We start from the raw sequence: 12,945 nt of genomic DNA on the forward strand, positions 1-12,945 counted from the left end.
TTCAAAGTAGAAAATGACACAGGGACAAAGTTTGTCCCCGTCCTCGTGGGCTCTGTCCCTGTCCCCATGGGATTTGTCCCCGCCCCGTCCTCGCAAGCTCTGTCCCCATCCCCGTGTCATTCTCTACTCCTGGAATTTAGGAGGGTTTCTACCAGGCGTGTAGAGGATTAACAGGTTTCGCAGCATTCCCTTCATATTAGCTGGAGATAGGGTATTTCAATTTCTGTGTGGCTCTTCAACCAGGTTACAGTGTGGTCAAGATATCAATAGGCACTTCAGCCTGACATACATCAATGCTCATAGGCACCAGTGCTATTGGTGCCTGAGCGTCCCCATTATATTCTGATATGATTTATTAAATTTGGAGCTGAAATATCCATGTTACAAGACAGCAGAGGAAGGCAGGAAGGATGTGTTTCTGCTCCTGCCTCTGCCTGTAGCCTATTGTATGCTGTGTTTGACCAATGGGCTGCAGGAGGAAGTAGGTGTTGCAGCCTATTGACTGGCTGTGTCTGACTGATAGGTTTCAGGGGGAAGAGGGAGCTGTAGTAACCAAGGAGGTTAGATTGAGAACAAGAGACTGTATACGCTTATCTAGACCATTATATGGGCTAAAATGAGTAGGCAGAGCTTGCTGGCAGTAGATTTTCGCTCACCCAAAACAATATCAAACGTTATTGAAAACAATAGCAAAAGACTATTAGAAATAACGGATTGCCTATATGTGGTCCATTTGTAAAAAGTCAAAAGTTGTTCCAGTTGGATAGGCAGTGCCTTAAAAAGTGGAGGACAACAGATTTCTTTTGTACTTATTTGACAGCTTTTTAATTTTTTTGAAAGCTTCCAATATGTAGATATAAATATTGTGAAATAAAAATTGAATATCATTAAAACAACTTTAAAAATTAATGTAGCTGGTAGAAACAGCAGTTATAAACTGTATTTCATGCTCATATTTCTACACTGTTCTATAAAATACAGGTGACCAAATTTCAGTGAGGATATCCTGTTTCCTGATGTGTTCATCTTAACTATTGTTGTAATCTGCCTTGGGAAGCCTGGTGTTATAAAGATGGAATATATAGAAATTAAATGGGAATACAATTAAGCTCTCCTTTCACTGGGGCACATGGAATCACATCTTTATATCATCTGTTTTGTAGAAGTTTACATTTTAGATACACAAATGGATTATTCTGTTTTGATCATGTTTCAGGGATAAGTGGTTTTATAAGTCAAAATAAAAATAAATATTTTGTTTCTTGCAGATCTCTTTTGTTTAAACATAACTAAACGGACTATAAGGCCTTAATGCAGTCCATTGGTTTTCATATATTTTTGTTCTTGTGATGACTTATACTGTGCCAAAACTGAAAACTCTTCTCTATTCCATCTGGTTGATAATAAAAGGAGCTCATTGTGAACATTATCCACCCTAAAAGGTTGTTTTGTGGCTGTACATGAAGAATTGTGATATTGAATAAATAAGTATGTTTTTGTTCCTAGTCATGTATCCAAAGGTTATATAATCATTTCAAGAATGCTAGTAAATCATTTAACTTATTAGTGGAACATAACCACAGAGCATTGTATGATCGCATTTTCAATATGGAAATACTAGAGCCCAGCTAAGGAACAGATTATTTTGAGTTAGTCTTCACTGGACCAAACTTGCTTTCCTTGTGCCATCACCATCCAATTGGATATGCAGTGTCTTAAAAGGTGGAGGGTTCAATGTGGCTTACATTTGAAAATACAATGAGACAGAATAATAGAAGATGGATATGTCTGAAGCAATTAACAAAGTTGAGATTAGCATATATACCCAACTGGGCATTTAAAAAAAGACTGTCATTTAATGATCCCGTATGTTCAGAAATCATAGCCATAAAATAGTCAGTTATTCAAACATTATCACATGCACATACCAGAACAGGCATTCATACACACATTCCAAAATTCAAGACAACAGATGTACAAATCAGTAGGACCCAAAGCAGTCCAAAACAAGTAAAGTCAGAAACAACACAATTTATTTATACCTAATTGTTCAATCACCCTTTGGATTCATCTTTGGGTTTTAAAATCAAAACCATGTGCATGTAAGGTATGGATAAGTGAATTAAAACAAAGTTTAAAGCAAATGCCCTTAATATGTAATACTTGGTAGCAATAATGAAACAGTGATGGAATATTCACAAAGCAAGCAGCCTGAACCAACAGATTTATTTTCCACTGAACATAATTAACTTTGTATGAATTTGGTAGCTAATAGTGTGCCGAACTGGAAAATGTTGGCACATTTACACTGACTCTGGACAGAACTTCTAAATGAAGGAAGCCCTTCCCTCATTATTCAATACCCCGCTATGAAATAGTAGTAATAAAAAAAGGCAACTGCATTTTTATAATATACAGCTGCATTCTACAAAACAAAAGGAGTAAGTTCCCACATGCCATCTTTTTCTTTTGATGTAGGCACAGGAAAAAATTGTTAAATGCTCCCAGGTTTCAACCTAATTAATGTTTTTTGTTTAAATTGTTCTTATTATAGTAAGACTTATTGTTAAGCACCTGATTACTAGGTGAAAACATCTCTGCACGAATACAGGGAGTCCTATAACCAGCCCCTCCAAATGACACAATGACTTACAATTTAGAACTAATTACTGCTCTAACTGATGAAACCAATTCTTCCTCTGTGTATATCTGTATGCTGCACAAGCTGGTATATTTGAAAATGTAAGTGAAATCAAATAATAATGCTACAAACAATAAAGAATGACAACGTGGGTAGAGCAGCTCATAGGTTTGGTTGCTTTGTTTTGGGTGAAAGGGGATGACGGATATGCAGAGGCGAGGGAAAGGGATATCTACCTAACTGGCTTCAGCTTTTTGACATCATGCCATCTCCTGTTCTCAATCTAATCTTCTTGGTAGTAAAGAGTAGTTACTCACCTGTAACAGGTGTTCTCCGAAGACAGCAGGCAATATATTCTCACTGATGGGTGACGTCACGTCGGCCCGGAGGACTTTCCAGCAAAGTCCATGACAAAAACAAAAATGTCTCCCGTCGCGCGGGCGGATGTAGTGCGCATGCGCGCGTCCACTTTCCCGCCCATCGCGCGGGCACATTCCTCAGTTAATTACGAGAATTAGAGGAATACAACTCCAAAGGGGAGGTGGGAGGGTTGTGAGAATATATTGCCTGCTGTCTTCGGAGAACACCTGTTACAGGTGAGTAACTACTCTTTCTCCAAAGACAAGCAGGCCAATATTCTCACTGATGGGGTATCCCTAGCCCCCAGGCTCACTCAACACAACAAAGAATGGTCAATTGGGTCCCGCAACGGCGAGGACAAAAAACAAAATTGACCTGAAACCAAATTCAACTAACTGAGAGTGCAGCCTGGAACAGAATAAAATGGGCCTAGGGGGGTGGAGTTGGATTCTAAACCCCAGACTCTGCAGCACCGACTGCCCAAACCGACTGTCGCGTCGGCTATGCTGCTGAAGGCAGTAATGTGATGTGAATGTGTGGATTGAAGACCACGTCGCAGCTTTGCAAATTTCTTCTATGGTGGCTGACTTTAGATGAGCCAGTGACGCCGCCATGGCTCTAACATTATGAGCCGTGACATGGCCATCCAAAGTCAGCCCAGCTTGGGCGTAAGAGAAAGAAATGCAATCTGCTAGCCAATTAGAAATGGTGCGTTTTCCGACAGCAACTCCCCTCTTATTGGGATTAAAAGAAATAAACAGATGGGCGGACTGTCTGAAGGGGCGTGTCCGCTCCACGTAACAGGCCAGTGCTCTTTTACAGTCCAAAGTGTGCAACTTGCTTTCGCCCGGGCTCATGTGAGGAGGGGGAAAAAATGTTGGCAAGACAATTGACTGGTTCAGATGGAACTCCGACACCACCTTCGGTAAAAACTTCGGGTGCGTGCGGAGGACTACTCTGTCATGATGAAAGACAAGGAATGGTGCATGAACTACCAGGGCTTGAAGCTCACTGACCCTACGAGCTGAAGTAACAGCCACCAAGAAAATGACCTTTAAGGTCAAGTACTTCAGATGACAGGAATCCAGTGGCTCAAAAGGAGTGGTCATCAGCTGGGTGAGGACGACATTGAGATCCCATGGCACTGGAGGAGGTTTGACAGGGGGCTTTGACAAAAACAAACCCCTCATGAAACGCATGACAAGGCTGTCCAGAGATAGGCAAACCATCAACATGAGAATGATAAGCACTGATTGCGCTAAGATGAACCTTGACCGAGTTGGTTTTAAGACCAGACTCGGATAAATGCAGAAGGTACTCAAGCAAGATCTGTGCAGGACAAGAGAAAGGATCTAGACCGTTGCTGTCACACCAGACGGCAAACCTCCTCCATTTAAAAGCATAACACTTATGTGTGGAATCTTTTCTGGAAGCAAACAGGACTCTGAAGACACCCTCAGAGAGACCAAAGGAGGCAACCTCTATGCTCGCAACATCCAGGCCGTGAGAGCTAGAGACCGGAGGTTGGGATGTAGAAGCGCTCCCTCGTTCTGAGTAATGAGGGTCGGAAAACAGTCCAATCTCCATGGTTCTTCTGAAGAAAGCTCCAGGAGAAGGGGAAACCATATCTGGCGGGGCCAAAAAGGCACTATCAGAATCATGGTTCCCTGGTCCTGCTTGAGTTTCAGGAGAGTCTTCCCCACTAAAGGGTTGGGAGGATAAGCATACAGGAGTCCTGTCCCCCAAAAAAGGAGGAAGGCATCCGACGCTAGTCTGCCGTGGGCCTGAAGTCTGGAACAGAATTGAGGAACCTTGTGAGTGTCCTGGGAAGCAAAAAGATCTATCGATGGAGTTCCCCAAACTCGAAAGATCTTTTTGGCAATAGTCATGTTCAAGGACCACTCGTGAGGCCGCATAACTCTGCTCAGCCTGTCGGCCAGACCGTTGTTTACACCGGCTAGATAAGTGGCTTGGAGAAACATTCCGTTTTGATAGGCCCATAGCCACATCTGCACGGCCTCCTGGCACAGAGGACGAGATCCGGTACCCCCTTGCTTGTTGGTGTAATACATCGCCACTTGATTGTCTGTCTGAATGAGAACAATTTTGTTGGCTAGCCGATCTCTGAAGGCCTTCAGAGCGTTCCAGATCGCTCGCAATTCCAGGAGGTTGATCTGGAGATGCCTCTCCTGAAGAGACCAAGCTCCTTGAGTGTGAAGCCCATCTACATGCGCTCCCCACCCGAGGAGGGATGCATCCGTCGTCAGCACTTTTTGAGGCTGAGGAATTTGGAATGGGCGTCCCAAGACCAGATTGGATCGAATGGTCCACCAACTGAGGGAATTGCGAAAATTGGTGGACAGCCGGACAACATCCTCTAGATTCCCTGTGGCCTGAAACCACTGAGAAGCTAGGGACAATTGAGCCGATCTCATGTGTAGACGTGCCATGGGTGTCACATGAACTGTGGAGGCCATGTGGCCAAGCAATCTCAACATCTGCCGAGCTGTGACCTGCTGAGATGCTTGTACTTTGGAAACCAGAGACAGAAGTCTGTCTGCTCTGGGTCCTGGGAGATAAGCACAAGCTGTCTGTGTGCACAACAGAGCTCCTATGAATTCCAATTTTTGAACTGGGACGAGATGGGACTTGGGATAATTGATGACAAAGCCCAGCATCTCTAGCACCTGAGTAGTCATCCGCATGGACTGCAAAGTTTCTTGCGGAGAGGTGTTCTTCACCAGCCAATCGTCCAGATAAGGGAACACATGCACTCCCAGTCTGCGTAGCGACGCTGCCACAACTGCCAGGCACTTTGTAAAAACCCTGGGTGCAGACGCCAAGCCAAAAGGCAAAACACAGTACTGAAAGTGCTGTGATCCCAGCCGAAATCGAAGATACTTCCTGTGAGCTGGAAGTATCGATATGTGAGTGTAAGCGTCCTTCAAGTCCAGAGAGCATAGCCAATCGTTCTCCTGAATCATGGGAAGAAGAGTGCCCAGGGAAAGCATCCTGAACTTTTCTTTGACCAGATATTTGTTCAGGGCCCTTAGGTCTAGGATGGGACGCATCCCCCTGTTTTCTTTTCCACAAGGAAGTACCTGGAATAGAATCCCAGCCCTTCTTGCCCTGGTGGAACGGGCTCGACCGCATTGGCGCTGAGAAGGGCGGAGAGTTCCTCTGCAAGTACCTGCCTGTGGTAGGAGCTGAAAGACTGAGCTCCTGGTGGGCAATTTGGAGGTTTGGAAATCAAATTGAGGGTGTACCCGTACCGGACTATTTGAAGAACCCACCGATCGGAGGTTAAGAGAGGCCACCTTTGGTGAAAAAATTTTAACCTCCCTCCGACCGGCAGATCGTTCGGTACAGGCACTTTGACTTTGGCTATGCTCTGCTGGAGCCAGTCAAAAACCCATCCCTGGTTTTTGCTGGGGAGCTGCAGGGGGCTGCTTCGGTGCCCGCTGCTGACGAGAGCGAGCGGGCTGGGGTCGAGCCTGAACCGGCTGACGGGAATAAGAAGTGTACCTGCGGTTCCTAGAAGCGTAGGGAGCACTTCTCTTTCCCTTAAAAAACTTCCTAGCAGTGGAAGTGGTTGCAGAAGGCGCCCGGCGGGAGAGAGGGTCCATAGCGTTATCACGCTGGTAGAGATGATCAATCATCTCTTCTACCTTCTCTCCAAAAAGGTGATCCCCCCGGCATGGGATATCTGCTATCTTCCGCTGAGTTCTTTCCTCCAGGTTAGAGGCACGCAGCCATGAGAGCCTGTGCATCGCTATACCTTGAGCAGAAAAGCGAGATACCACATCGCAAGTGTCAAAAATGCCCCTGGACAGGAACTTGCGACACGCCTTCTGCTGCCTGATCACTTGACGAAAGGGTTCGGCTTTCTCCTCAGGGAGTGTATCTACCAAACTCTCAAGTTGCCTCACAGAGTTCCGTAAATGAATACTCGTGAAGAGTTGGTATGACTGGATCTTGGTGGCGAGCAGACCGGCCTGATACGCCTTCCTCCCAAAAGAGTCCAGAGTTGCAAACTCCCGCCCCGGGGGCGCCGAGGAGAAGTTCCTGGAACTCTTGGCTCTTCTGAGAGCGGAATCCACCACCGCTGAATCATGAGACAATTGGGTCTACATGAGACTGGGTTCCCCGTGGATCCGGTATTGGGACTCAACTTTTTTGGGGACGGTTGGACTAGAAAAAGGCTTCTCCCAGTTCCTCAGCATAAGTTCCTTAAGAGTCTCATGAAAAGGAACTGTGGCAGAAGATGAAGGTGGAGATGGATAGTCCAGAACCTCAAGCATTTTGGCTCTGGGCTCGTCCACAATTTCCACGGGGAAGGGGATGGCCTCAGACATCTCCCGAACAAAAGATGAAAAAGACAAGCTCTCGGGAGGAGACAGCTGCCTCTGTGGCGAGGGAGTGGAGTCAGATGGAATGCCTTGAGAATCCTCGCCAGAGAACTCCCCATGCACTCCTTCATCATCCTCAGATGAGGTATTGTCAGATGGGGCTAAAAGCTCAGACAGAGCCGCCCGGATCTGAGCCCGTCTCGACGAAGAGGCTTGACGGCCTCTATGATGATGCCGAGAAGTTGATGGTCCCTGAGACTCCGGAGAAGCTTCCTGCCCCGATGTCTCGGGAGAGTCAACTCGGGAAGTCAAAGACACCGGCGCCGGAGGCGGCACCGGTGAGACAGACCTCACCACAGGCTGAAGGCCTGATGCAGAAACATCCGGCATCGGTAATGTCGACACATTCGACGCCGTCGGCACCGGTGCCTCTGAAAGCATCGACACCAGCACCGCCGACGCCGTCGGTACCGACAACCTCGATGCCGACTGCCACTGCTGCATCATGTGCATAAAAAATGGGAACATGGCCTGCATACGCTCATCCAGAGTTGGTGCCGGAAGAGGCTGCGGGGTCGGTTGAGGCATCGGAGGCAAAGTCTGCTGAGGTTGGGGAGTGGGGACTCGGCTGCCAGCGACCCCACGCGTCGGAACCTCAGTGATAGAGGGAGAGCGATCCTCTCGGCACCGACGCTTCTCGGGTATCGAGTGTATCGATGACCCGGAGCTCCCGGTGCCGTGTCTCGAAGGAGACCGACGACGATGCTTCTTGGCCTTCGCCCGACGCATGTCGTCGAGACTCCTCGGCACCGGAGAAGAGGACGTGGAATCCACACGTCTCTTCAGGGCCGGGTCCGACGCAGGACGGTCCCGGGGGGCCTGCAAAGCAGGAGGCGCCGAGGCGGGTGGAGACCCACTCGATGCATCACTGCTCCCAGCGTGCATCGGTCTAATGGCAGCCTGTCCCCTATCTCCCGGTGCCGACGCCTCCTTCGACGTCGACCTCGACGACGCCGGCCTCGAAGACATCATCCTCGACGGCACCGACTTCACCGGCACCGACTTCCCCGGCGCCGATTTGGAGGGCGCCGACTTAGACGACATCGACAGCGCCGACGCCGAAGCACCGGGCCCAAAAATCTTTTCTCTCTGGGCATCTCGAGAGAGCAGTGTCTGCTTTTTCATGGCGAGACACAATTTACAACTCTCCGAGCGGTGGTCCGGCCCAAGGCACTGAATACACCACGGGCACAAGGCTTGAAGCCGCTGGGCGTCTTCGTTGACATCTCGGGAAAAACTGTCCCTGCCAAATCAAAAGACGCGATTGTGTCTATAAAAAGATGACACAAAAAAACAAAAGAAAAACGGGAAAAAATACCCGACCGAGCGATTTAAATAAAATCGCAGTCTAAAAGAAAGGAAACTTAATAAACGAAAAAACACTAAGATAACTAGAAAGGATACTTCTTTCCTTCGAATCTTCACCTCCGGGCACAGGAACACGAAGACGAAAGTCGAGCTCCGTGTCACCTCAGATGCGGAGAAGAAAAAACTGAGGAATGTGCCCGCGCGACGGGCGGGAAAGTGGACGCGCGCATGCGCACTACATCCGCCCGCGCGACGGGAGACATTTTTGTTTTTGTCATGGACTTTGCTGGAAAGTCCTCCGGGCCGACGTGACGTCACCCATCAGTGAGAATATTGGCCTGCTTGTCTTTGGAGAACCAAGGATAGACATACTTCCTGCCTGCAGCTGCCAATGGAGAAGGAAAGAGCAGTAGATAGACACTTATGGAAAAGGAGACAGTCAGATAAACTTTATTGGCATGACAATTTTACATGTGTTGCCAAAGTAAATGCATTTAGCAATTAGGTTAAAAAAACAGACAAGTACTGGAGAGGAAGAGAGGGTCTAGAAAGGGGACTGAAAGAATATATTGGCTAGGAGAGCGAATTCTAATGTGAAAGGCAGGAGGAGGCAGAAAACAGTTGTAAGGGGAAAAGAAGCTGGGTGATGGGGACAAGCTGAGAGTGAAGCTGTAGGGAGAGGAATAGGAAGGGGTAAGTAAATTGAAAGGGGTTACTGCCTAGGAGAGAGAATTCTGCTGTGAAAGGCTAGAAGAAGCAGAAAGGAGGTAAAAGTGGAAGATGTGCTGGGAGTGGAGCTGTGGGGAGAGGAATACAGGGGGCTAAGAAGAGGGAAAAGGGTTACTGACAGGGAAAAATAATTCAATTATAAGTGGCTTGAAAAAGCAGAAAATTGTAAGGAGAAGAGAGGCTGGCTAATGGGGACAGAGGCTGGAAGTGGAGCTGTGGGAGCTACGAAGGGGTGAAGTGAATTAAAAGGATTTAATAGTTGGGAGAGAGAATGTTGCTATAAGGAACTGGAAGTGGCTGAATGCAGCTCTAAAGGGAAGAGAGGCTGAGTGTTGGGGACAGCAACTGTGAGTGGAGCTTTTCTGAGGAGCTTAGAGGGAGCATGGGCTATGATGAGGAAAGGGAGCTGGGAGGGAGAAGAGAGCAGGCAAAGGATACACAAACTGCAGTGGAAAGAGTAGCTGAAATAGATGGAGTGTAACTGATGGGACTGAGAAAAGAGGAACTGAGAGAAAGGTGAGAGGAAAGAGATCATGATGGAGAGAAGAAGAGAAGAGACATGAAGGTGAGAAAAAGGGGTGAGACTAGAAGGCAGTGAGATAAGAGAAGGTAGAGAGGCTATGGTAAGACAAACACACGGAGTAAAGAAGAAATAAAAGAAATTAGAAAACTGAAAAATAATTCATAAAAGATAAGCAATATGAAGGCAGAGAGTCAGCATAAGAAAAGACCAAGAATAAGCAGAGTCAGAGGATACAAGACAAGCTGCAGCCAAAAAAGAATAGATTTTTGGTGCTAGCTAGGCTGGTCAAGGGTGAGAAATAGCTGGTATTTTGCCATTCTCTTCCAGCTCTACGGTCACCAGGAAAAATGTAATTTTATTGAAAACACATGGGGGGGGGGGGGGAGGGGAGGAGCAGGGAGTTTGAGCAGTATAGATGCCATGGTCTGAAAAAGTTCTGTAATGGAGGGGACTTATAGTCAAGTCTCAAATTGAAAGAGGAATGGAGAGGAACATCATTTCACTTTTCCATATAAATAAAAAAAAAAAATCCATCCCTCCTGAATGTAGGTGGCATGGACGGGCCAGGCTGTACTGGAAGGGATATGACTATGGAACAGATGGGCTATGGGTAGGAAGGCAGAGGGTGGAGATGTGGGGTGAATTGTTTGGGATGAGTAGGGGTTTGAGAGGAAGCAAGACTGGTGGGATATTCAGTGCTTCCCTAGCTCTTCTTTTAGTGACGTGTCCTCCCAGCATGTGCACTACCTGTTATGCTCTACATTTAAATATGGCTTGGTCAGCTGTATCTATAATCCATCATGCTTTGTTTTCCTTTTTACAGGAGCACCCCCAATCATTTTGAAAAGTTGGCTCCTGTGTCTGTGTTACAAAATACACACTTGAGTGCTGGCTCATGGCAGCATATACAACCACAAAATTAATTCTGGCTTGGAGCAGGTATAATTGTGTGGCATCTTTCAGGAAGACAAATTTATAAAGAGCATAGGTGCATTCCATCTTTTGACTTTATAAAATAGATACAACATATGCACCTATGCGCCTTGAGAGCGTAGATACCCTTTCATAAAATTATCTTCTTAAAGTGAAAAAACTAAATTAAAGGTATGTCCATAGTGCAGAATATTCTTCACCTGGTTTTACGCTGGTCACTCCTTCTCCAACACTCTCAACAACTCCAGCTCCTTCGTGGCCCAAAATGACTGGAAATGTTACTAAAGATAGTGATCCATTCACCACATGTTCATCTGAACGACAGATTCCAGAAGCCAAAATCTGTGTCAGTAAAAACAAAACACATCAAACCTGTAGGGCTATTTTTCAAAACATATACATTTTCTTTGAATCTAAAAACCAGTCCAAAATTTAAAAGCCAATGGCTGAGAACTCTCTTGTTCCTCCCCCACACCTACCAACAACGTCACGTTGCCCGTGAAAAAACATAGTAACGTGGAGGGGGATAATCGAACGGGAGCGCCCATCTCTAAGGATGGCCCTGTAAAGGGGCGGGGCAACCTATATTATCGAAACAAGATGGACGTCCATCTTTCGTTTTGATAATACGGTCGGGGACGCCCAAATTATGAAATTTAGGTCGACCTTAAAGATGGTCGTCCCCGGTTTTCAGCGATAATGGAAAACGAGGATGCCCATCTCAGAAACAACCAAATCCAAGCCATTTGGTTGTGGGAGGAGCCAGCATTCGTAGTGCACTGGTCCCACTAACTGAATGGAAAAAGCCCTTCCCTTACCGATCCGGAAAGGAACAGGTATGCATGAAGGAAATTGCTTGCAAATGAGCTGCTTGCTGTTAGCTCATTTGCACACGATTTCCTTCCTAAGGAGGGGAAGCAACAGCAGTTGAGGACATCCAAAATGTGGATGTTTCTGTGAGAAGGACATCCATGCCTTTGCTATGCCTCTGACACCCTCTTTATTTATTTATTTATTTGGATTTTGGATCACAAGTAGGAGCAGTAGGATTTGAACCAGCCACCTCTAGATTGCAAGACCAGTGCTCTAACCACTAGGCTACTCTGCCACTCCTCCACTTTACTCCACTCCCTTGAAATTTGGCCATCCCTGTGGGGGGCAGTTGAGGATGTCCAAAATGTTTGAAAGAAGGACGCCCACACCTTCGTTATGCCTCAGCTGACCCACACATACTTCCCCCCCCCAGGGACGTGCATACCCTCTTTATTTATTTATTTGGATTTTGGATCACAAGTAGCTGCTACTTGTGATCCAAAATCCAAATACAAAGAGGGTGTCAGATGCATAGCAAAGGCATGGATGTCCTTCTCACTGAAACATCCACATTTTGGATGTCCTCAACTGGAGGCATAGCGGAACACATACTCTAAAAAAAAAAAGTTTTTGAAGTTGTTTTTTTCGGGGTGGGAGGTGGTTAGTGACCATTGGGGGAGTAAGGGGAGGTCATCCCAAATTCCCTCTGGTGGTCATCTGGTCAGTTCGGGCACCTTTTTGAGGCTTGGTCGTGAAAAAAAATGGACCAAGTAAAGTCAGCCAAATGCTCATCAGGGACACCCTTCTTTTTTCCATTATCGGCCGAGGACGCCCATCTGTTAACCACGCCCCCGACACGCCCCCTTTAACTTTGGTCGTCCCCACAACGGAAAGCAGTTGAGGACGCCCAAAATCGGCTTTCGGTTATGCCGATTTGGGCGACCTTAGGAGAAGGACGCCCATCTCCTTATTTGTGTTGGAAGATGGGCGCCCTTCTCCTTCGAAAACAAGCAGGATAGTAACATAGTAGATGACGGCAGAGAAAGACCTGTACGGTCCATCCAGTCTGCCCAACAAGATAAACTCATATGTGCTACTTTATGTGTATACCTGACTTTGGATTTGTATCTACCATTTTCAAGGCACAGACAGTAGAAGTCTTCCCAGCACTAGCCCTGCCTCCCACCACCTGCTCTGCCATCCAATCTCCGCTAAGCTTCTGAGGATCC

The 12,945-nt window shown here is 46.7% G+C and overlaps 1 protein-coding gene across 1 annotated transcript in view; it reads right to left on the bottom strand.

The window, feature by feature from the left end:
* Positions 1–12,945, bottom strand: part of LOC115461128 (alcohol dehydrogenase 1-like) — a 110,204-nt gene that overhangs the window by 50,216 nt on the left and 47,043 nt on the right. The window contains exon 3 of the mRNA XM_030190724.1: positions 11,104–11,245. Within this exon, the coding sequence (XP_030046584.1) occupies positions 11,104–11,245 (142 nt within the window). The remainder of the gene's footprint in view (positions 1–11,103; positions 11,246–12,945) is intronic.

The sequence above is a fragment of the Microcaecilia unicolor genome, chromosome 2 (assembly GCF_901765095.1).
Source record: "Microcaecilia unicolor chromosome 2, aMicUni1.1, whole genome shotgun sequence".
Classification (NCBI taxonomy): Eukaryota; Metazoa; Chordata; class Amphibia; order Gymnophiona; family Siphonopidae; genus Microcaecilia; species Microcaecilia unicolor.